This window comes from Amaranthus tricolor, chromosome 6 (genome assembly GCF_026212465.1).
Source record: "Amaranthus tricolor cultivar Red isolate AtriRed21 chromosome 6, ASM2621246v1, whole genome shotgun sequence".
NCBI lineage: Eukaryota > Viridiplantae > Streptophyta > Magnoliopsida > Caryophyllales > Amaranthaceae > Amaranthus > Amaranthus tricolor.
This window is the reverse complement of record NC_080052.1, coordinates 18,483,706-18,506,640: the sequence shown is the minus strand read 5'-3', so window position 1 is coordinate 18,506,640 and position 22,935 is coordinate 18,483,706. Positions and strand designations below refer to the sequence as shown.

At 33.7% G+C, this 22,935-nt stretch overlaps 3 protein-coding genes across 6 annotated transcripts; all 3 read left to right on the top strand.

Annotated features, from left to right (window-relative positions):
- The first annotated feature begins 8,654 nt into the window (after positions 1-8,654).
- LOC130815819 (uncharacterized) lies at positions 8,655-10,683 on the top strand. The gene has a single exon (XM_057682308.1). The coding sequence runs from the start codon at positions 8,904-8,906 to the stop codon at positions 10,527-10,529; it is 1,626 nt and encodes a 541-aa protein (XP_057538291.1). The 5' UTR covers positions 8,655-8,903; the 3' UTR covers positions 10,530-10,683.
- Position 10,684: 1 nt separating this feature from the next.
- Positions 10,685-14,485, top strand: LOC130815822 (class V chitinase-like). 4 transcript variants are annotated; one of them, XR_009042642.1, is made up of 3 exons: positions 10,685-13,924; positions 14,044-14,172; positions 14,346-14,453. XR_009042642.1 is itself a non-coding variant. In XM_057682312.1 (3 exons), the coding sequence occupies exons 1-2, from the start codon at positions 13,318-13,320 to the stop codon at positions 14,198-14,200; spliced, it is 729 nt and encodes a 242-aa protein (XP_057538295.1). In that variant the 5' UTR covers positions 10,685-13,317; the 3' UTR covers positions 14,201-14,239; positions 14,346-14,485. The 4 variants fall into 4 exon arrangements, 3 of the variants coding, with proteins under 3 accessions (XP_057538295.1, XP_057538296.1, XP_057538297.1); XM_057682312.1 differs by having other exon boundaries at positions 10,685-13,984; positions 14,139-14,239; positions 14,346-14,485; XM_057682313.1 differs by having other exon boundaries at positions 10,685-13,984; positions 14,139-14,172; positions 14,346-14,474.
- Positions 14,354-15,146, top strand: LOC130815633 (G-type lectin S-receptor-like serine/threonine-protein kinase At1g67520). Its single transcript, XM_057682122.1, has 3 exons — positions 14,354-14,485; positions 14,621-14,831; positions 14,917-15,146. The coding sequence occupies exons 1-3, from the start codon at positions 14,354-14,356 to the stop codon at positions 15,144-15,146; spliced, it is 573 nt and encodes a 190-aa protein (XP_057538105.1).
- Positions 15,147-22,935: the final 7,789 nt, after the last annotated feature.

The following is a 22,935-nucleotide window of genomic DNA, read 5'->3' as shown; positions in this document are numbered from 1 at the left end:
GTGTCTTAGTACATGAGTAACTTTATTTGTGTTGAATGTGGGAGTTTTGTTAGGCATGGTTGTCTTAATTGGCCTTGTTGAAGTAAAAGAAATTATTAATGTTGATTACAAGTACTCTCGTTAGGTTATCGAAGTTATAATTAAATGATATTAGTAAGGCCATGAACATAGTGCCAACTTGTTGAGAATTATTAAAGTTACTTGTTATGATGTCTTGATTTTAGTTCTTTCTAACCATGGAGAATATAATAAATGATATTGCAATGCGATAACCTTAAGATTCATTCTTGTCGTCATATTAGCTGTAACACCCCTGAATTTCCGACCCCTTAACGAAACCAAAACCATAAAGGACGGGAGAAATTTGGGTGTTACGTAAAAGAAAAAGAAAAGAATTTGGATAAATTTTAAATATTAACTTTAAAACGGTAAGTGGAAATTTTGGCAGCATCTCTTCTATAAATCGAACATGTGGTAGAACAATTAACACAATAAAACATTAAACTAATCTAAGACATCATTGCTTTTAAAATCTCACACCACGGCGGGATGATTCATCGCCGGCTTCTCAAATCAACATGTTAAGCATGGATCGTGGTTCCAGTGTCGACGTTTGCATTTTTAAAAAAAACTTAAATCCTTAAAACCATACAGAGTGATAAACTACACAGCGGAAATACAAATATACGAGAAAGGACACAAGGCCTCATAACAAAACATATACAACCAAAGTTTACAAATGATAACCAGTGCTACAAAATCGAAGGATAGCGGTATGACACAGGTTATGTTTCGCGCTCATCACTCTCCCCCAATGCAATGCAATGCAAAAGAAGCTCCAGTATCTGCTACGCCTGTCTATGATCCTCCTGCTTAGACCAAAGGCCAATGTGTCATAGCAGGACAATCATAAAAAGTCATCAACAATCAAACATAAACACAAACACGTTCACGTCAGTAACTAGCATCAAATATAATAAGGCCAACTACTAGATAACATTATATTATAAAACAAAATAGATGATTTCATAAGACGCAAGCACAGCTAGTAACCGTTTATTGGCCACTTATACTTCTTAATTTCATTACGTGCTTTCCAACCCGAACCATGTGTTCTTGGGTAGAATGCAGGTATTCACGCTCCTCTTTTCAAACATAAATTCTTGAAAAACACGTAAGTATCAATTCGACCAAGGCATTAACATAATACCTAATACATGACCCTTATAGAGTTGTCTATCTTAAGATAAGTGTGATCATAGTCTGTAATACCCTTGAGGTAACTTAACTTAGGCACACTTCTCACTAGCATAAGCTATTCTATCAATAAGTAGATGTTCTATCAATGAGTAAATATTCTATCAAAGAGTAACGTTTTATCAATGTGTAGGCTTTCTATCAAATAATGAACCTTCTATCATTAAATAACTTTCAATCAATGAATAAAATTTCTATCACTGAATAACTTTCTATCAGTGGATCTTTCTCTACTTCCTGGCATAGTGACACGGCCAAGGGCGTTATCGGCCATCCGGCGCCCATGGCAAAGTACGAGCTCATGCCCCCTCCAGCTGACCCTCTCGGGTCCTACCTTCGGGAAAAACTAACACACTGGGGTTCTAAACCAATGAAGAGGCCACCATATTGGGGTTTGCAAGGCCCGCATGGTAACACCTCGGTCAAGGGGCAGTATCGGCCATCCGGCGCCCAGTGACCCAAGCATGCTCATACCCCCCTTACGGTGGTCCCGTAGAACCTCACCTAGGGGACTAATAAATCAACCGGACATAATCCAGTTGAGTCACGCCAGCTAATCATAATCTAATACTTTATCAGATGGGAATAACTTCCACTTTCGACTAATAATGAGCACCTTGGGATAACAGCACGCCAAAACCCACTGAGCCACTCAACAAAATATGAAATTCACCTATAAAGGAGTCATTCTAACTCCAATTAAGGCATAATCTAATTCTTAAATAAATACGGGGGTGGTCCCCGCCTTCTACTAACATTCTTATTCTCTAAATTATTCCAAGCGCAAGGATTTCATAGTCGACAGCTTTTCGTATAAGGCGTACTCACTAGTATCTCATAGTTTTGATGCAGTGCATATTATTACAATAAACAATAATGTCTTAAATAAAAATGCATATAAGGGTTCGTTACTGCGTGTATTTACCTGCAAGCGTCACTGACCACAAGTTACAAAAATCACCCAATTAAGGGTAAACTTTCCTCTTATAAACTGGGAACTTATACAAGTTAGGAATAGAATTTATAAGTTCTCTCAACTACTTTGTCATACCAGCTAGAAACCAAAGTAACCACTTTCATCCATTGACGACAAGTTTTCAATTACTTCTAGCACGTATGCATCTCATTCAACACCAAGCATAATCGTCAATTCAACAATAACACGAGTTTTTCCATCGGCAAAGAATAAAAGGATTATGTTGACTGCTTCATTACACCACTAACTTTGAGTTATAACGATTCACATCATCTTAATATAAAGCGACGATTCACACTTAATGTTGATGTAGTGCTAATATGACGACAAGGACGAATCTTAAAGTTATCACATCGCAATATCATTTATTATATTCTCCAAGGCTAGAAAGAACTAAAATCAAGACATCCTACAAGTAACTTTAATAATTCTCAACAGTTGACACTATGTTCATGGCTTATTAAAATTATGTATTTATGATTTCAATAACAACCTAATGAGGTATTAGTACTCTCACAATTAAATCACTAACAATTAGCAACTACTACTCCCAATTAACAACCAAAACCATTTCTATAGTCAACTGTAATCAAAAACATTACTAATTGCCACAACAATAATCAACCAAGTCTTAAAACTACTTATAAGATTATTGAATAAATCATCACACCACCAAAGTAGCATACAAACACACACACTACTAGTAAACACATCTCTAAATAAAAATCTAATCATTTTATGTTCAAGGATAATTCTTTTAACTATTACCCATACTAGAATTCAATGAGACTGATACACAATCAACACACAACTCATAAACATGGTAGATTCTAGTTAGAATTAGTAAATTAATCAATTTGAAAAGTGAGAGATGGCTTACAATGGGTGAAGCTAGAAAATGGGTCAAGAGGTTGGTGGTTCTTGTGGTGGTGGCGTGACTCAAGGTGTTGGTGGTGGAGGAGGCTGCGCGGAGCCAAAGGGGAAGCAAACCCGCAGCCGCCTGTTGCTGGGCTGCACGTGGGAGTGAGGAGGAAGGTCGGGTGCTGCTTGGTGGTGCTTCTGTGGGGTCGTGTAGCGGCTGGTGGCGGCCCACTGTTCTCTAGCGGCGCAAGGGGGAGAAGAGAGAAAGAAGGAGAAGGAGGGATGACAGCTCTCTCTTGAGCATTTAGGGTTTTAACGGGTTTTATACTCGTTATTGCTATTATCATTATTATTATTATTATTATTATTATTATTATTATTATTATTATTATTATTATTATTATTATTATTATTATTATTATGTTTGTTTATTTATTTATTTACTTTTATCTCAATTTATTTTCTTGCGAGACCCAACTAAGAGGCTCACCTTTGTGTACTCACACGTATAAATAAAATAATAATTTTGATTCGAACCTCTTTATTTTAGAGGTCGCAATCGTATTTTTTTAATATAATTATATGTTAATATTTAAATTCGTAAATTAAAGGGATTTATTAAACTACTTCTAAATTGATTTAATATAATTATAAAATCCCTAAAAGTCATTGAAACATTAATTAATAACGTCAGAAAACCTCGGGGTGTTACATTAGCACTGCACTAACATTGTAAGACTTAAGTGTGAATCGTCGTTTTATTTTAAGATAATGTGAATCGCTATAACTCAAAGTTAGCTGGTGTAATGAAACACTTGACATAATCCTTTTATTCTTTGTCAATGGAAAAACTTGTGTTGTTGTTGAATTGACGATTATGCTTGGTGTTGAATGAGATGCGTACGTGCTAGAAGTAATTGAAAACTTGTCGTGAGTGGATGATAATGGCTACTTTGGCTTTTAGCTGGTATGACAAAGTAGTTAAGGGAACTTATTAGTTCTATTCCTAACTTGTATAGGGTTCCAATTCATAAGAGGAAAATAGAACCTTAGTTGGGTGATTTTTGTAACTTTTGGTCGTGTAGTGACGCTTGCAGGTACGTACACGCAGTAATTAATTATTATATTCATTTTTTCAAAGTATTATCAATATTACATGATTATATGCATCGCATTAGAATTATGGAACGCCAGAAAGTAAACCATGCTAGTGAATAGTCATAATAGTGATATAGGCAAGTAGAATTAAAGCATTAGGAGACTATGAGAACAAATTTCTAAATAGTAGAGAATGCACCATGGTTGTGTGTGGTATTGAAGTGATTTCCTACTTATTAAGCCTTGATTTATGATTAGTTGGCGTGACGCAATTGGATTATACCCGGTTGATTTAGTAGTTCCCTAGGTGAGGTCCGACGAGACCACCGCAAGGGGGGTATGAGCATTCTTGGGTCACTGGGCGCCGGATGGCCAATACCGCCCCTTGACCGAGGTGTTACCATGCAGGCCTTGCAAACCCCAATATGGTGGCCTCTTCACCGGTTTAGTATTCCAGTGTGTTAGTTTTTCCCGAAGGTAGGACCTGAGAGGGTCAGCTGGAGGGGGCATGAGCTCATACTTTGCAATGGGCGCCGGATGGCCGATAAAGCCCTTGGCCGTGTCACTATGCCATGAATAGAGGAAAGGTCCCCTAACTTTGAATATACTTCGAGAGATTAGTAGTTTGAAAGAGAAATTATGAGTAAATAGAGATGTTTAGACAGATGAGTAGACTCGTTATTGCCATACTATATCGTTGTCTATAGTTTTGTTCAATGACTCAAATTGTTATAAGTTCATTAATTACTAACGTGTATGTGTTTGTTGTTGTTTGTTCATGATTCTCTATGATGTTCCTGCTATGACACCTCTAACTATGGTCATTATGTTGAGCAGCAGGAGGATCATAGCTTGACATGACATGTATAGGAGCTTCTTCTGCTTTGCATTGGGGGAAAGAGCGGAGTACGGTCGTAACAATTGTGTACAAGTTGTCTAATGCTTGTAGCTTTTGTATTACTTATAAAGTTTCTTTTGGGATTGTATAATTTCTTTCGTATGGAGCCAAGTGACTCCTTGTATGAACCATAGTCCCGCTGCGTAGTTTTTGAATGTATAGTAGTGAGAATACTCCTTTAGTATTCGTCAAATCGATGCGTTAACACTGGAACCACGATCCTCGTTAGAGTTGATGATTTGAGAAGCCGACGATGATTCATTCCGTCGTGACGTATTTTTTTGAAAGACATTAAAGACCTTAGATTAGTTTAGTCATGTTAATCATTCATATATCCTTGTCACACCCTCAGTTTTAACCGAGATGCTGCCGAAATTTCCACTTACTCACCTTTTTAATTAACCTTTAGCTTTTATTTTAATTATTTTCCCTTTTCTTTTTATGTAACACTCGAATTTCCTCCTTTCCTTCACCATTTCTGGTTTCGTTTAGAGGGTTGGAAATTCAGGGGTGTTACTGGTGGTTACCGCCCAAGACCCCATATTTCAGAAATTCGATAGATTTAATTTTTAATATTAAAAGAATAAAAAGATAAAGATTTAGAAGTGGTAGTGGGATATTATTGACAAAAGAATTAATTGTCTGACGATGTACATTAAATGAGAAATATTTATACGCGTCTTTCTCAAAAACAAATGAAAACTCTTCATCTCTTACATATTTGAAATTGAAATTTTAGTTTTCTTTATAATATTTAAAAGGATAATAAGAGCCTCCATTTCTAATCTCGCTCATAAACCACCAAAAGGTAAAAAACTGAACCTGCTTGTAGTTGTATGAATCGAATTGTAAAATTTACAAGTGCAAAAAAGATGTCAGATTGAAAAGTCAAAGAACATCTTGTTTGAAAGAGGAGAATGCATTATTGATTTTCAAAGTTTAGCAACTGAAGGCTAAATATGCAAATTGAAGTGAAGCCAAGCTATATTAAAGACTTGCTAAATATGTAAATGCACAAAAAACATTAACTATTGTTTTTTTTTTTATTTATTTTATATTTTTTTTTATATATCTTGGTTATTATTTATTATTTTCTTACTTATTCTTAATTACTAAGAAAGTACTTTGTGATGAAAATGAGTTCTAATGTGATGTCACTGAGGTTAGTTGATGTCACTTAAATATAAAATAAAATCAAATATTATATGTAAATATATCTTAGATGAGTTGGTTAGTATATTGCCTTCCATATACTAGGGATCAAACTCAATATGTGTGTTTTACTTGAATTAGATTACTATTTTTTTTCTTATTCTAAACTAGATAGATACCCGTGTAAAACACGGATGCTATACATATTTATGAATATGTATAATGATATTATTTTATAAAATTAATTTATTTACAACATAAACTTAATTATTAAATTTTTAAATTTGTTATGATATTATCATTATCAAAGTGAATAAATAATTTACAATACAATAATATTAAACCATATACTTATAGTAATTATTGATAATTAAGACAAATAAAATTTAAAAAGTTTTCAATTATGATAGATGGGAGGGAGGATTTTAGTTGAAAAATAGCCAAATTAGTTAGCTTATTTATTATATATTGATGAATTATTATCCAATTTTAAAAAAGATTTACATGTATATATATTTTTGGTTTATATAAGAAAATATAGTATTTTAATAGATCATCACATATAGTTATAGTCAAATTAACAAATATTATATGTTTTGATGAGTTAATTGTTTCTCTAAATATCAAGTCAAATATCAAAAATTTCCTTGTCAATAATAGAAAAATGAGAGAAAATTTTTAATGATAGTGTTACATGTATCTCAAATCGTTCTTCATTAGTATATTTTATTGATTGATTTTTAATTGTTCTATTTTCCTTCCAAATGCACTTAGCTTTGCAGACATGTCATGATGGATGGGTTGCTAGTGTGGTGATCTTTTTTTTTTTTTTTATCAATATTATTTCTTGGTCTTCCTCTACACCTCTTTTAGTGGTGGTATTGTTTCCTCCACTGCCTTTCATTTCTCTTGGCACTTTCTTTTAATGTGTTATGGCACCTTGCAAATGACACAAGTCACCCGAAGGCCATGCTTGTATGCCTTCCTAGTTTTTTGAGATCCTCATAAGGACACTCTATTCTTCTTTTTCTTGGTCTTTCAAGACCAATTTTAACAAAAAGGGGATCAATAGTCGTGTTGTTAACATGTGATCAATGTCTTTCTGGTGACAAATATAGAATTTATTTTAAGTGAGGTCAAAAAGTCTAAGTTGAAGTTAATGTTGTATATAAAATACAATGTAAAAAACTTTTTGTATATTATATTTAATAAATTTAACAACCTAATAGAATTAAAGAAAAATAACCTAGCAAAATTTATGAATTAACATTCTTTTTCCTTGATAATTGTCCTCAACCAGGTTTAATCTTTTGAAAATTCTGCAAAAATCTTCAGTCCTAACACTCGCAAATATGTTATCTTCTATGAATATTACTAAATAATATTCATCCATTGTATACTTATTCGATTTCGAAGCTTATTTTGGGCAACAAATAAATTGAAACTCGTTGCCCAATACTTTAGGCAACAAACTTTAGGCAACGACTTTATAATGGTCAATTTTTTGTTGCCTAAACCTTTGGGTAATGAAAAAACATAATTTTGGGAAACAAATTTTTTTTTTGTAGCCTAAGACCCTTTTCTTGAAGTGAATTTATTTGAAAAGTGATACATGATTTAGCTGGAATGAGAAATGATTCTCCAGAGTCCGAATGGGACAAATTTTCTTTTCTTTTTTTAAATTTTGTTTGGAATTAAAGTGTTGATTGGGTGATAGGCTGATAGAATTTTGAATTATGCTCTATTTGTTTGTCATTTTTTAGGGTTAAAATGTCGATTGGGGTGATCGGATGAGTCAAAGTGTCGAATGGGTGATAGGTTGATAGTTTTGTAGTCTGTAGAGGTTACTCATGCCAAAGACTTGTTCATATTTCTTTCAAGGTTGGGGTTGGGAGTAGGGGTGAAATGGGGTCGAAATCAAATCGAATTATGCATATTCCAATTTTGCTTCAAATAAAAGTCAGTTCTTTTTATCTCTTCCTTCAATTCAGACTCGAATTTTATGTCCTTCAACTTGGATTCTCAGAAATCTGGTTGAGTCGAATTATAACATTTTTTTAAAAATATCATATATTTTTATCAACACGTAAATTTTAAATAATTAGGTCTTTCGTAATATGCCATGATTTGGCTAAATTCTACTAAACATTAATGTCTTTCGAATAGGCACTAAGTTTAAACAATAGTCAAAATAGCCGCATTTATATGTTTATGTCAATTCACAAAATTACAAATTTGTTTGAAATAAACGAGAAAAAAAATATTTAAACAAGTTGGGATCAAGTGTCATATGTTATTTGGGTCGGAGTTGAGTCAAATCGTTAATATTTTTTAAGATCAGTTTCGCACTCAAATTTGAAGTATATAAATAGATCCAAATAAGATTAATGTTTAGATTCGAATCAGATTATTTTTCTCGGATCGGAGTGAAATAAGTCTGTGATTCTAAGTTTCCGTAACTATTTGGCAGACAAGGCGAGAGACATAGTTTGCAATGAACATATCATATAGAAACAGCCACCAGCTTAAGATGGTTACCATTTTCTCCGACTATTATTGAGGTATTTTCTTTTATGCTTCCTCTCAGTAATTGCTTTTCCAGGTTCTAATTTTCAAGAACCATTTCAAATTACACTCATTTTGTTCCAATTTATTATCATTATGTACTGTAATTTGTCAAAGAATCAAGCTTTACCTATGGCTTTAAAGGTTTCTCCCATAAACTCTTACCCGATTAACACTTCAAAAATACAATTTTTCTCTCATGGGAATTATCCAAAACCCTTCATCAACCCTAGTAGTACCATTTTTCGTGCCCCTCTTTCTGGGTCTTCCGAAAAAACACTTAATTTACTTAAAACCACAAAAAATTCAATTAATATAAGTAGATTTCCTGTTGTAATTGCATTGCCAGAGTCCCAATTAATAGGGTTTAGGAATTTCTCGAATGTACACAATGCTGCTGAAAGATGCGGCGTAGTTAGAAGTAGAAAAACTCTACCTTGGTTAGCTGATTGTAAGTTTGAGGAAGAGAAGAGAACGGAAAGAGTTCTGAAAGCAAAAACAAAAGCTAGTAGTAAATCATCTTGGGAGGTTTCAGCAGAAAAGTTCTTTAGAAAAAGCAGTAGTTCTTCACCTCAGGATGAGAATAGGAGGAGAGTTGAGGATGTTACGAAAAACTGGCAGAAGCCTTGTTTCGAAAGGAATGATAATGTTGCGGAGGATGGTGAAATTGAAGTGATAAATGATCCTAGATGGAATAAGATTAAGAGTAGGGTGAATGTTAGAGTGGGTTCGGATAGGCCTGAGATGAGACGATGGAATAGACAGGAAAGTTGGGGCAGAAAGACTTATAGAGAGGCGAATGAATCGAGCATACCAAAGATGATAGGGGAAGGGGTTTATGGGGTTGGACCTGTTTTAGCCGCTTTGACGGCTGGGAGAAGAGAATTCTATGTACTCTATGTTCAGGAAGGATTAGACTTGAACAAGAATAATAAGAAAAAGAAGGATAAAAAGGGTTTCGAAAAGGTATTGAAGATAGCTGAAAATATTGGTTTAAGCATTCGAGAGATTTCAAAGCATGATCTTAACATGGTGGTTGATAACCGGCCACATCAAGGACTTGTGCTAGATTCTTCTCCATTGGAGATGGTGAACATAAAGGAGTTGGACCCTGTATCAGTTGAACAAGATAAAGGTGCTGTCTGGGTAGCTTTGGATGAAGTGACTGATCCCCAGAATTTAGGAGCCATCATTCGATCTTCTTACTTTTTTGGAGTGTCGGGGGTGGTATTATGTGCGAAAAATTCGGCTCCTTTGAGTGGTGTGGTGAGTAAAGCGAGTGCTGGCGCGCTTGAGTTGATGGAGATGAGATCTTGCAAGAACATGATGCAGTTCTTGACATCATCTTCTGAAAATGGTTGGCGAGTTATTGGAGGCTCGGTGTCATCTAGAGCTGTTCCGTTGCGTGAGGTTTTACCTGGAGAACCCACGATTCTTGTCTTGGGCAGTGAGGGAACCGGTTTGAGGCCTTTGGTTGAGAGATCCTGCACTCAATTAGTGAGAATTGTGGGAAATATTCCTGTGGATAGGTCATTGACAAGAGGTGATGATGATTTGGAGGGTGACATGGAGAATCAATCCTGTGGTGAAGAGTTTCAATCCTTTATGGCTGTGGAAAGTTTGAATGTGAGTGTTGCAACTGGTGTACTTTTGCACCATTTGGTTGGGGATAACTATACTCACAACAATGAAGCTGATTTCCATAGAAATGGACTTGATTAAGCTTAAATTTGTTGGTCTTTGATTGTAAGTTCTTTCTTAAATTTGGCTTGTTATTGGTTTGTATTTTTGAATGCGATTCTAACTAATTTGTACTTCAAAGAGTTGTTGGATCCTTGAGAATTTTGAAATCTATTTGGTATAAGTTAAATTAGGACATTCAATTTTAATACTTCAAGATGTCTATGGTTGTATTTAGAGGTGTTCATTCAAAATATTGGGTCAATTTCAGGTCACGTGTTTTTTTCTGTTCATTGCTTTTATATAATTCTAAATCCATTTTGAAGTTGGGTCAAAGATGAGTTCGGTTATAACGTCGGGTAATTAATGGGTTTTTGGATCTGTTTTGAACACATCTAAATATGTGATTGTATAAAAATATCTTATCGTCAAACTTACATCATATGCTTTAGGTTGTAGCTTGGTTACTGTTGGCTGTTGGCTGTGTCATCAAGCGCGCTTGAGTAGAGTATATGCTTTAGTAGTCATTAGTAATTTACTAATTTAGTATGATGCTTTTTGTTGCCACGTAAATTAAAGCTTTAAAATGGTAGAAGAGCAAGAAGCAGCTCAAAACACACTTCCTATAGGAGGACAAAAAAGCTAATGTCCAAACATTTTGGTCTATTTTTGTGTTTGAAGTTCTCTTTGGCTTGGAACATTCCTGGGTAACATAATGAAAGCCTATCTTCCATGAATAGCTGTGGGATATTCAATTTGCAGTCTTGCACCATATAACAACTTTACACAGGATAAGGTTATCCACCTTAGACCAGCGGAAAGATTTTTGAAAAATTAAATTTGGGTGATCGGTGTATTTGAATTTTTAAACTTATTTAACTCATTGCTGAGCTAATTAGTCCAAGGAAGTCAAAAAATTTAAATTAGTGCTAATAAACAGAGAATTTTTAAAATACAATTTCACTTCAATATAGCTTGATCCTGAAATTCACTCAAATTCCCATCAAGTTCAAGAGATATCTTTTCTTTGTTTGCTAGGCCCGGTTCGACCTGGAGCCTAATCCAGTTCAAATGCGACCCATTGACGTGGCTAATATCGATGATTCATGTAGTCAGCTCAACTCGTTATAACCATAATATCATATACACTAAAAAGAAAAAGTATTTAGAAACTTATACATCAAATTTAACTTCCAAACATAAATCGCAAATTGTTGCATGAGACGAATTAACAAAAGACGTGCCTAATACATGAGTTAAATAGTCCATCTCATATATATATTATGAGAATATATGCTCCTTATTTGAAGTCGTCTCACCGTTAAACGGTCTCTCACATGACCATAAACAGTAAAAGTAAACGAAGACATCATAAATTCACAAGGTTTTGACTAGGCTTGTGCAATGGGCCGGATCCGGGTCGTGCCTATAAAATAAGAAAACGGGCCGGGTCCATCAAGCCCAATACGACCCGCCAGTTATCTTTATCTCTTATTCCGTCACTTAATTATGCAATTTAATATACTGATTAAGACTATCAATGAAATTATGAAACAATATGTGACAATCACAAAAGAAAAAAAATATTAAAAAAATTAAAAAATAAAAAGATATCGTTATCTTGTAAATTGGAATCCTGCAGGTTGTCTCTTAACTAATGTGAATAGCCTTTCATCTCTATAGCTGCTTCCCATTTCTCTTTCTTCCTTTATTTTTGGCTTTCCGAGCAATTTTGATAACAGTTAACTAAAGTTATTCCTCTTCTACCATTTTTTAATTGAATTAGCTTTAAATCCTCTTGTTCTTTCAAAGATTATTACACAAATTGATTTAACATTTGAAAATCAACTCATCCTCTTGCTTAAATCGGGAATTTCTACTGCATTTTCAAGGAAAATATTGAGATTCAATTGCTATTTCATCAAAGAATAAACTATTCTAATTAAATTGTGAAGGCCCGTTTAGGACCCGAGTAAAGCTCGTTTTCAACCCGCTCCATTTACAATAAAGTAGGCTCCGCTAATAACCCGACCCATTTTGGGCCCGACCCTTCAAAAGCCCGTATAATAAAGGGTTGGATCAGGGGGTCCGATGGGCCCCCAGCCCGTTGCACAGTTCTAGTTTTGACAACAATGACAATTTCAAAAGGAGGAAGTTTCAGAAGGAAGTTCCAATTTGAATCCACCTCAATTTAGTCAAAGTCTTAAATTCCAAATTGAAAGCAACTGTCAAACTGTTAACTTGTGTACGTAATTTTACTTTTTGATTTTCTTACATAAACACATGATATCATCATAAAGACACAACTTATCAATTCCAAAAATCCTTCTTTGATCACCCATTAAGTCTTCTCCAATATACTTTCTGTTGATATTTGTATTCTTAATGGTATTTACGGCTACCAATCATTACATAATAGTTTTTCTTTTTCTACTACAACATGCACTTAACCATAACTATGTCAAGGCTGAACAGAAAACACCGTGGATCAGATCAGGCTACTGGTTGACAGTGAGCCAGTATCCTGCACCTGACCTTAACTCTGCTCTCTTCACTCACCTCATTTGTGGTTTCGCGGGTTTAAACTCCACCACCCATCACCTCTCTATCCCTCCCGATCAACTCAAATACTTTGCTTCATTCACGTCTACTGTCAAATGTAACAATCCTTCTTGGAGACTCGAGAATATCACCCGCTTTCTTGGCAATGATTTCCAACTCTTCTTCTAGAAGTTCCTTCATCAACTCCTCCATTCAAACCGCCTTATCATATGGTTTTAACGGCTTAGACCTCTTCTGTTAGCCTAAAACCTCCTCTGATTCACTAAACATGGCAGAATTGTTCGATGAATGGCGGTCTGCTGTAGATTCTCGTGATCAGAAGTTAATCTTAACCTTGGGCATTCCTTACGTGCCTACTACTACTTCGACTTTTAATCTCTATGACTCTAATAAGAGTCTAACTGTTGCTGATTTCCCGGTTGGTGCAATACAGAAGAACTTTGATTGGGTTCATATGGTGTCATTTGATTATTTTGTACCTAAAAAGGACAAATTCACACACCCTCATGCTGCTCTGTATGACCACCATAATCCTCATATTAATACCGATTATGGGCTTGACCAATGGATTAGTAAGGGTCTAGCAGTTAACAAGATTTTGATCGGGTTGCCTTACCATGGGTGGGCATGGACACTTGTAAACCCGAAAGATAACAGAGTTGGAGCTGAAGCTTCTGGTCCAGCGACAGAGTTCAGTCCAGATGGTTCAATGAGTTACAAATCCATCAAGGATTGTGTGAAGAGTTATGAGGCAAAGATTGTGTACAATTCTGATTCTGTTGAGAATTCTTGCTCCTTTGGGTCTGTTTGGGTTGCGTTTGACGATGTGGAGGTAATCAGAAGAAAGGTTTCCTATGCTCGGAAGAAAGGCCTTGGTGGGTATAGTGTCTTTCAAGTTCTGAATGATGATAACTGGATCCTTTCTGAGACTGCAGGTAATTCTTATTCTATACATCTGGAGCCGCATTTGAAATAACCAATTGTGAACCTGCAGGCTGCAATGACTTACTAGAACGTGTGTCTACTTCAGTTGTTCCCCGCTCTTATTATAAATAATTCATATTCGATTAACATGGAAACATGTTTCAGCGGAAAGAGCAGGCGAAAATCAGCTCAACAAAAGGTTACTTTCATCTCCTGCCTCAGCTTAAACTGCTATTTTTATAAAGCCAAACTGCTTCGCTATATCAGTAAGTGTTGTATAAGTGCACGGCGTATGTTTCATGAAAATAAAATCATACCACGATTATCATTTATAAACCTAATTTTCTGTTTGGGTTGTGTATATATTAATAGGTTCTGATATGAGAAATGCTAGAGGCTCCAGTGATTCACCTGACCTGAAAGTATTCAGCTATCAGACTATTAAATCGGCCACAAACAACTTTTCATGGTACAACAAGCTCGGAGAGGGTGGATATGGACCATTGTACAAGGTATTGTTCGTTCAGAATTAGTTATCGGAAAATTTTTACTATTATATGTGATTTCCGAAAGCTAGATATAAGGTCGGAGCATCCCTCCTAAGACGGGAAAACACAGTAAATAGGATTATACTCTGCATCTTTCAGGGTATACTTAAAACAGGACAGGAAATAGCCGTAAAAAGACTTTCGAAAGCTTCAAGCCAAGGATTCGAGGAGTTTAAGAATGAAGTAATGCTCACTGCAAGACTTCAACATGTCAACTTGGTTAAGGTGATTGGATTTTGCGTGGAACGAGAGGAAAAGATGCTCGTCTATGAATACCTTCCAAACAGAAGCTTGGATTCCTACCTCTTTGGTAATGCTCTATGTTTGACTATTAGAGCAACGGTTGTGATTATTTAAAGATAAATACACCTATGTTTGTCTTTGAATCTTTGTAGATCCAGTGAAACGTTTTCAATTCAACTGGGAAAAGCGTGTTCAGATCATTGAAGGAATAATTCAAGGCCTTTTATACCTGCAAGAATATTCGAGGGTGACTATTATTCATCGCGATATAAACGCTAGTAACATTTTACTTGACAAAGATTTAAATCCTAGAAATCAGATTTTGGGATGGCTAGAATATTCCAAAAGGATGGATCTCAAGCAAACACAAGCAGGATTGTAGGAACTTAGTAAGTACACTAGCATTTCTTGTTTTTCATTATTTATCATAGATTCATTCCAATTAATACTCCAACTTGTTGTGGGCAGAAAATAAGATGGAAACACAAAATCCAACATCATTCATCCATGATGCCATACTTAAAATCAAGAATAACTAATATACAACTCATATTTACAACGGGCTCTAAATAACAAAAAAAAAAAAAAAAAAAAAAACTTGAAAGGAAAAAAATCAATTAATAAGCATAAAAATTTTCATTCACATAAATTAAAAATTAGAAAAATTATATATCTATAAAAATAATTATGTCGTTAAACAAAATTATGTCGCTAATGTTGTCGCTACCTTGGCGACAAACCTCAGAATTTGTGGTCTACTTTGTCCCTAGTTTTTTCATGATCAAGCTGAAAAAGTGTTCATCCTTGACAGTTTATAAAAAAATAATTAAATACTTGTCATCATTATTAAATAATAATAATTTAGTTAACAATAATAACAAATATTCAATTATTTTTTATAAATAATACTCAAAAGCTATATATAAACAATAAAAGTAATTAAATTGAAATTTAAAGAACAAATCAATCATTAATTAAAAATTAGATATATATAAAAAATTATTTACATTAATATATATACAATAATAAATGTCTTAACAAAAAAAATAGTAGTAATCACCATGGGCAAAGCGACTACCACCACAGGGGTATTATGCAATCTCCAGAATCCACTTGATCCATCAAGACTACCGCCCATATCACTACCCAACCATAGCGACCATCTATTCCTGATCCACGGCTTGCATTACTGCTTTCTCCTCGTAATGCGTTCTGTAATTGTTGGCATGTCTCTTCAAGAGCTTGTAAGCGCCCTTGCATGCATTTCCCATTTGATTCCCGAGTAGGGTTGTTCTCGTTGAGTTGAGCTTGAACGGATATACTAAATTCACGTATATACCGTTCAAGCTCAGCAAGCTACGCCCTCATTTCATCTTGAGTAGTGCGCTCTTCTTGAGGGGTGAACCGATTTTCATATAGATTAGGCTAGAAGTATTTATTGGCGGACCCCAAATCATAAACTATATAGTGATCGGATTTTTCACCTATTCTTATTGTCTCCACTTCCAGTTTATGGTAGTGCTCTTGTTAAAAACAAAATTAAAATTAGGTAATAATCATTATAACAAATAAAAGTATTAATTTGATTTTAACTTCAATTTTTTTGTTGTATTCGGTAATAAGGATACGCTAGCCATCTATTTGACTTGGACATGTTAATTTTTTTGTGACATGAGACTTGGACATGTTAATTTCACAAGATTAAAATTTATATTTCTAAAGATTGAAAACGATCGCCAAATACTTACGATGTTAAGAACAAACAACAATGAGCAAAATTAAGTTTGACAAAGTAACAAACAAGGACACAAAGATTTAAGGAGGTTCACCCAATGATGGCTACGTCCTCCGTGGTGTGTAGTTTATGTTTATATTATATCAAATGAATACAAACAACACTTCAATATGAAGAATTACAATTGAGATAGAGATAACAACAATAGGCTATGTGTTTGGCTTAAGGGTTGTGTTTGATGTGTTTTGCATACTTGAAGTGTGGGTATGAGAGCCCTATTTATAGTGCTAGGTACTTGAAGATGAATGGCTCACATAAATACATAGTTAATTTAGGGTAATGAATACTATGAAATAACTCTAAGAACTTGAAAAAGCATTATCTCAAGAGTCACACACATGAGACTCTTCACCTTAATCTTCATTAACACCAATAATTCCCATGAATACTCTTCACCTTATTACACCCTTTTGGATTCTACAACTCAAGAGTCACACACATGAATTCAACCCTTTAATGTGCACTCAAGTCACACATTAGTATAGTAACATTTATAATCATATTAGTATACTACCATTCATAACAAAGATAATGATAGATGCACAACTTGCATGTTAAAAAAATCACTAGAACCCCTCATAAAAGAATTAAAGAAATTTTTATATACTTGATCCTATATTTGTTGATTTCTATAATTTCTATAGTAGACCATCTTTAGGTAATAAAAAGTATATTGTTACTTTCATAGATGATTTCTCCAAAATTTGCTATGTTTATTTGTTATATTTCTCCAAAAATGAGGATATTTATAGGTTTAGAATTTTCAAAGTGAAGTAGAATTGCAATTAAATGTAAAAGTTAAACGATTGAGAATGCACAACAGAGGAGAATTTAATGATCCTAAATATTTTAATCCCTGAGAATAATAATGAGAGTATGAGACAGGCTATATACCACAATCAAATGGTGTAGGAAAAATGAAGAATATAACTCTTTAAATCGTTAACTTTATATTATCCTACACGAAATTGAGTATAAATATTTGGGAGAAGCAATGTTGACATCTTGTCACATCCTTAATAAAATTCCTTTAAAAGGAAATATTAAGACTTATAAAACTTTGGCATAAGAAAATAATAAATTTAAATTATCTCAAACTTTATGTAAGTTGGACCATTGTTAGAGTGCCTAGTAATAAAAGGAAGAAACAAAGAGAGAGAGGTTTGGATTGTATCGTTATTGGATATGCTTATCAAAGACAAACTCATTGGTTTTATGTGATGGAACCTAATGCTTACATATTGATACATTGCATTATAAAATATAAAGATGTAATTTTTGATGGCTCACTTTTTATCAATGGATAGACCAAAAGATCTATGGTTCATCAATGATGATGATGATGATGATGATAGTGTTCAACATGAACAACAATAATCACAAGTCACTGTTTTGAATGATGGTCAAATGATAATGTGGTACTTGTAAAGTAAGAACGAGCAAAAGACAAAGAAAGAAGAAATTTAATTTGGTAAAAGGTACAAGAGACTCTCTTTGTACAAGTATGCCATATTGTTATAATAATGACTGTGATCCAAAGACATGAATGCAATTTCATCACAAGATGATGCTTTTTGGTAGGAGACTATTAATGATGAAATATAATCAATTATGGGGAATAACACATGGGTGTTACTGAATCTACCACCTACTTAGTACACCAATTAGTTGCAAGTAGATTTTCAAGAAAATGATGAAGTTAGTAGCTCAAGACATTCGGTAAAAATTAGTTGTTGATAATTTTGATATATATGCTCTCATTACAAGAACAACAATAATAAGGTTTTTAATCACAATAGCATCAATGTACAATCTAGTAATTCATCATATGAATGTGAAAATATCATTCTTGTATAGTGAACTAGAAGAGAAATTATATATGAAACAACTGTAGAATTCATTATGAAAGGACAAGAGAATAATGTTTGTAAACTTGTTAATATGGAACAATAGATTGCAAAATTTCAAAAAATTTGTCCTTTGGATTTACTTTAAATCAATGTGTTAAGTGTGTTTATAGCAAATTGATGACAAAGGAAATGATTTCATAATTTGTCTATATGTAGAAGATATGCTTATGTTTGGTAGAAGTCATGTATAATTAGAGTGGACAAAGACATATTTGCATCAATATTACTAATGAAAGACATAGGAGAAGCGAATGTAATAGATAGTATTAAGATTAATCATCAAAGTAATAACCTCATATTTAATTAGTCTTATTTTGAAAAGATTTCAAAGCGATTAAATGCTTATGAGGAAAAACTTATAGCAACTCTTATGGAAGTCCATTTGATAGCTATTTAGAGAGTATTAAGATACTTGAAGGAAACCATATATTATGATTTGACATATAGTTAAACACCTTTAATTTTAGAGGGTTTTTTTTGATGCAAGTTGGATAAAAAATAAAGAGGATCGTTCTGGCCTTAAAGCGTCATAATAATAGGCATGAATGATGATTTTGTATTTCAATCTCATCTTTAAGTATAATATGCGTACTTTGATTATATACTCTATAACATTTGAAAGGCTCGTTTCCTAAGTAATGTGATGTTCAATAAATCAAAATATTGATTGAATGAAATAAGTTGATGAATTGGTGTCTTGTTAATCAATAAATAAAAAATATGGACATGAATTCAAATATATTCTTCTCTGGATTTTCTTTAATTTTCATAAGAGAAAAACTCACAAATTCTTATGATTTTTTTTTTATAAATTATCATAAAGTTCTTTATTTCCAAGTTCTCTAATTATACTTCTATATTTCAATTTTCCTAATGATTAGCTTGGAAGTAATTTATTCTCGATAGGGATGGCGATGGATCTTAGACCCGACCCGAATTCGTGGATCCGGATCCGTTTTTTCGGGTCAAGGTATTAGATTTTTAAACCCGTTGAATCCGGGTCGGATCTGGATCCGTTTGTAATTGACGGATCCAGATCTCAAAATAATGTCCGGACCCTGATCCATGGATCCTAACAAGGACCCGTTTTATATTACGAAACCCTTTGTATTAACACACAAATTCTTGTGAGAGACCATTTCTAATTGGGCCTGCCCATTATATATTTTTTAAAATATTGTAATAATCTAAGTAGATATTTGAGATATTGAAAGTAGGCATTAAAAATACGGTAAGTAAACATTAAGGATAGATCTATGGTTCCAACGGGTCCCAAATAGATCTTAATTTATTAATTCAAACGTAAAATTAATTTAACATTATAAAGATTTTATTAGTAATAAAATAAGTTTATAAATTGTATATAAATATAAATTGAATCTAAATAAATATAGAATTAAAAATATACTCCATCAAATTCAAAAAGGATATATAAAACGAGATAAAATGGAGCAATGAGGGGTGGGTGGGGGTATAGATTAATTTAGATTTGTCGCAAAAAATAAACAAATAATTTACTACTTGGAAAAATAAATACGTAAAGAAGTGGATATGAATTAAGCTAATTGGTTAGTGGAATCCTTTGTGAGTCTCTAAAACGAATTTAGGAATTCGTTATCTACACTAGGGCTGGCAAAAGCTGACCCGACCTGCTAACCTGATCTGAAACCGACCCGAAATTAGCGGGTTTGGGTTTAGATTTTTGACCCAATTAATTAAATGGGTCAACCCGACCTGATCTGTTTATTAAATGGGTTAGGTTCAGGTTGAATATTTAAACCCGAAAAAAACCTGTTTAACCCATTTATTAAATGGGTCAATCAGGTCAGGTCGACCCATATTAACCCATTTAATAACCCATTTAAACTGGAATATTATAATTTATAAGCCCCTAAGCGGCCCAAGCCCATACGCGGATACGCTTCCTAAAAAGTAAAAACCCTAAAAATTCCTGTTCTACTTCCCAGCTTCCGTTCTTCGGTCTTCCTTCCAGGCTCCAGCAGCTTCCTCCTTAACTGCGCCTTCTCTTCTCTGATTCTCTCCCTAAAAACCTAAAAATTCCTCCTTCTCTCCCGAACTGCGCCGCGCCTTCTTCTTCCTCTTTCTTCTTCTTCCGTCTCTGCCGAAGTATCTCCCGAACTGGGTTAGTTCATTCATTTTGGTCTTTACTTTTTTTTTTTTAAGTTTATTGTAATCATCATCTTCTTGTAAAGGTTACAATATTCTTCTAATTTTGTCATGGTTTTGTTTTGAAATGTGAAATTCGTTCATTTCTTGATTTGGGTTTGTGGGTTGTTTTGTCTCTGTTTTGTTTTGTTTTGTTTTACAGTAGTGTCGTTTTACAGAATGATAATCATCATCTTCTTGTAAAGTTTTAGTTCATTGATAAGTTATACAGAATGAATGCAATCATTCATATGGTGAATTTTGATAATTTTTTGGTTTGATTTTCAGTTATTTCATTCATTTTGGTCTTATACTGATATTGATAAGTTATACAGAATGATATTGATAAGTTATACTGATACTGATATTGATAATTTTAATTTTGTGTATTTCTGGGTTCGATTATTAATGGTTGAATTTCTGTGAATTATATGCTGAATTTCAGAATTTCTGTGAATTTACTCAGAACAAACGGTTCGATTATTGATAAGTTATACGGTTGAATTTCTGTGAATTTACTGATATTGATAAGCACATTTCTTGTTGCTTTGCTTCTCCCTTGATTTTGTCTAATTCTTCAATTAGTTTTTATAAATTAGTTTAAACTATTTTGTGTATTTCTTCTTAGGTAATGGATACCAATACCATTGAATCTGAACGTGTTCATGTTGACTCAGAAGAAGATCTGGTGGAGGTTAAGAGTAGTGACACAATGAGTAAGAAGGATCCTAAAAACATAGGTAACAAAACAATTCATATATCTGGCAAGAATTTTAAACGACAACGTAAACTTACATCTGGTGTTTGGGTAAACTTTGAATTTGTGGATGAAACTGATGAAGATGGAAATTTGTTTTGTAAATGTAAAAAATGTGAAAAAATGTTTAGGGCAGATAGTAAAATGGGGACAGGAAATTTAATTCGTCATGTAAAAAATTGTAAAATGAGGACATTTCGTGATGTTGGTCAAATGATATTGGAGAATTCCACTGCTGGTTTAGCAAATAAATTGCCTGTATTTGATGTTGCTATTTTTCGTGAACTATTAGCTCTTGCAATAGTAAGACATGATCTTCCTTTCCAATTTGTTGAATATGAAGGGATTAGGAGATTATTTAGTTATTTGAATCCTACGACTAAAACAATTTCACGTAATACATCTAAGTCTGATGTTGTTAAGATGTATGAAAGGGAGAAGGAGAATTTGAAGTTTTTGTTAGGTTCAATTAGTAGTAGAATTTGCCTTACTTCTGATTGTTGGAGTTCAATAACCTCAGATGGATATATCACTTTAACTGCACATTATGTTGATGATAATTGGGTCTTGAAAAAGAAGTTGTTGAATTTTTGTTTTATGCCTCCCCCTCATACGGGAGTTCATTTAAGCGATCATGTGTGTTCCTTGTTGAAAGATTGGGGTATTTTGCAAAAGATTTTTAGCATTACTCTTGATAATGCGGCTTCAAATGATGTGTTTGCGGATTGTCTTAAGGGTGAGCTTGAATTGTTATGTGCAGGAGAATTTTTCCATGTGAGGTGTTGTGCACATATCATGAACTTAGTAGTTCAAGATGGATTGAAAGAAATAGATGATGCTGTGATTAAGGTGAGAGAAAGTGTGAAATATTGTAAGGGATCACAAGCTAGAAAACAACGTTTCTTAAGTTGTATTGAGCATGTAGGCCTTCAAAGCTCTAAGGGTTTAAAACAAGATGTCATAACACGATGGAATTCCACATATTTAATGCTTGAAAGTGCATTGTATTACAAGAAAGCTTTAATTCATTTTCAGAAAGTTGATGCAAACTATATTCATTGTCCTACTGCGGAAGAATGGGCTAAAATTGAAAAAATTTTCAAGTTTTTAAAAGTTTTTTATGAAGCTACTCTTGCTTTTTCTGGGACTAAATATCCTACTGCTAACTTATACTTTCCTAATGTGTTGAGGGTAAGATTGCTTTTAAAAAGTGAGATGGAGAGTACAGATGGTTTTATGAAGAAAATGGCTTGTAAGATGTATGAAAAATTTGGAAAATATTGGAGTGATTTTAGCATTATTATGGCAGTCGCTATTGTGTTAGATCCTAGGTTTAAGCTTCAATTTGTTCAATGGAGCTTCAAAAAAGTTTATGGAGATGGTGTTGATTATGAGGAAGAATTGGCTAAGGTGAGGGAGAAAACTCAAGAAATTTATAACATATATGCTCTTAAACTATCTGCAACTTCTCCAAGACAAAAATATGGAAGTTTACATGTTGTAAATATTGAAGATGCTACCGATGAGTTTATGACCGTAAGTT

Bases quoted from the DNA above. Each gene is read 5' to 3' on its own strand.
- LOC130815633 (XM_057682122.1), top strand. From the start codon at position 14,354: ATGAGAAATGCTAGAGGCTCCAGTGATTCACCTGACCTGAAAGTATTC. The intron at 14,486-14,620 runs GTATTGTTCGTT...TGCATCTTTCAG, and splicing joins GATATGGACCATTGTACAAG to GGTATACTTAAAACAGGACA. The intron at 14,832-14,916 runs GTAATGCTCTAT...GAATCTTTGTAG, and splicing joins CTTGGATTCCTACCTCTTTG to ATCCAGTGAAACGTTTTCAA.
- LOC130815822 (XM_057682312.1), top strand. From the start codon at position 13,318: ATGGCAGAATTGTTCGATGAATGGCGGTCTGCTGTAGATTCTCGTGAT. The intron at 13,985-14,138 runs GTAATTCTTATT...AACATGTTTCAG, and splicing joins GATCCTTTCTGAGACTGCAG to CGGAAAGAGCAGGCGAAAAT.
- LOC130815819 (XM_057682308.1), top strand. From the start codon at position 8,904: ATGTACTGTAATTTGTCAAAGAATCAAGCTTTACCTATGGCTTTAAAG.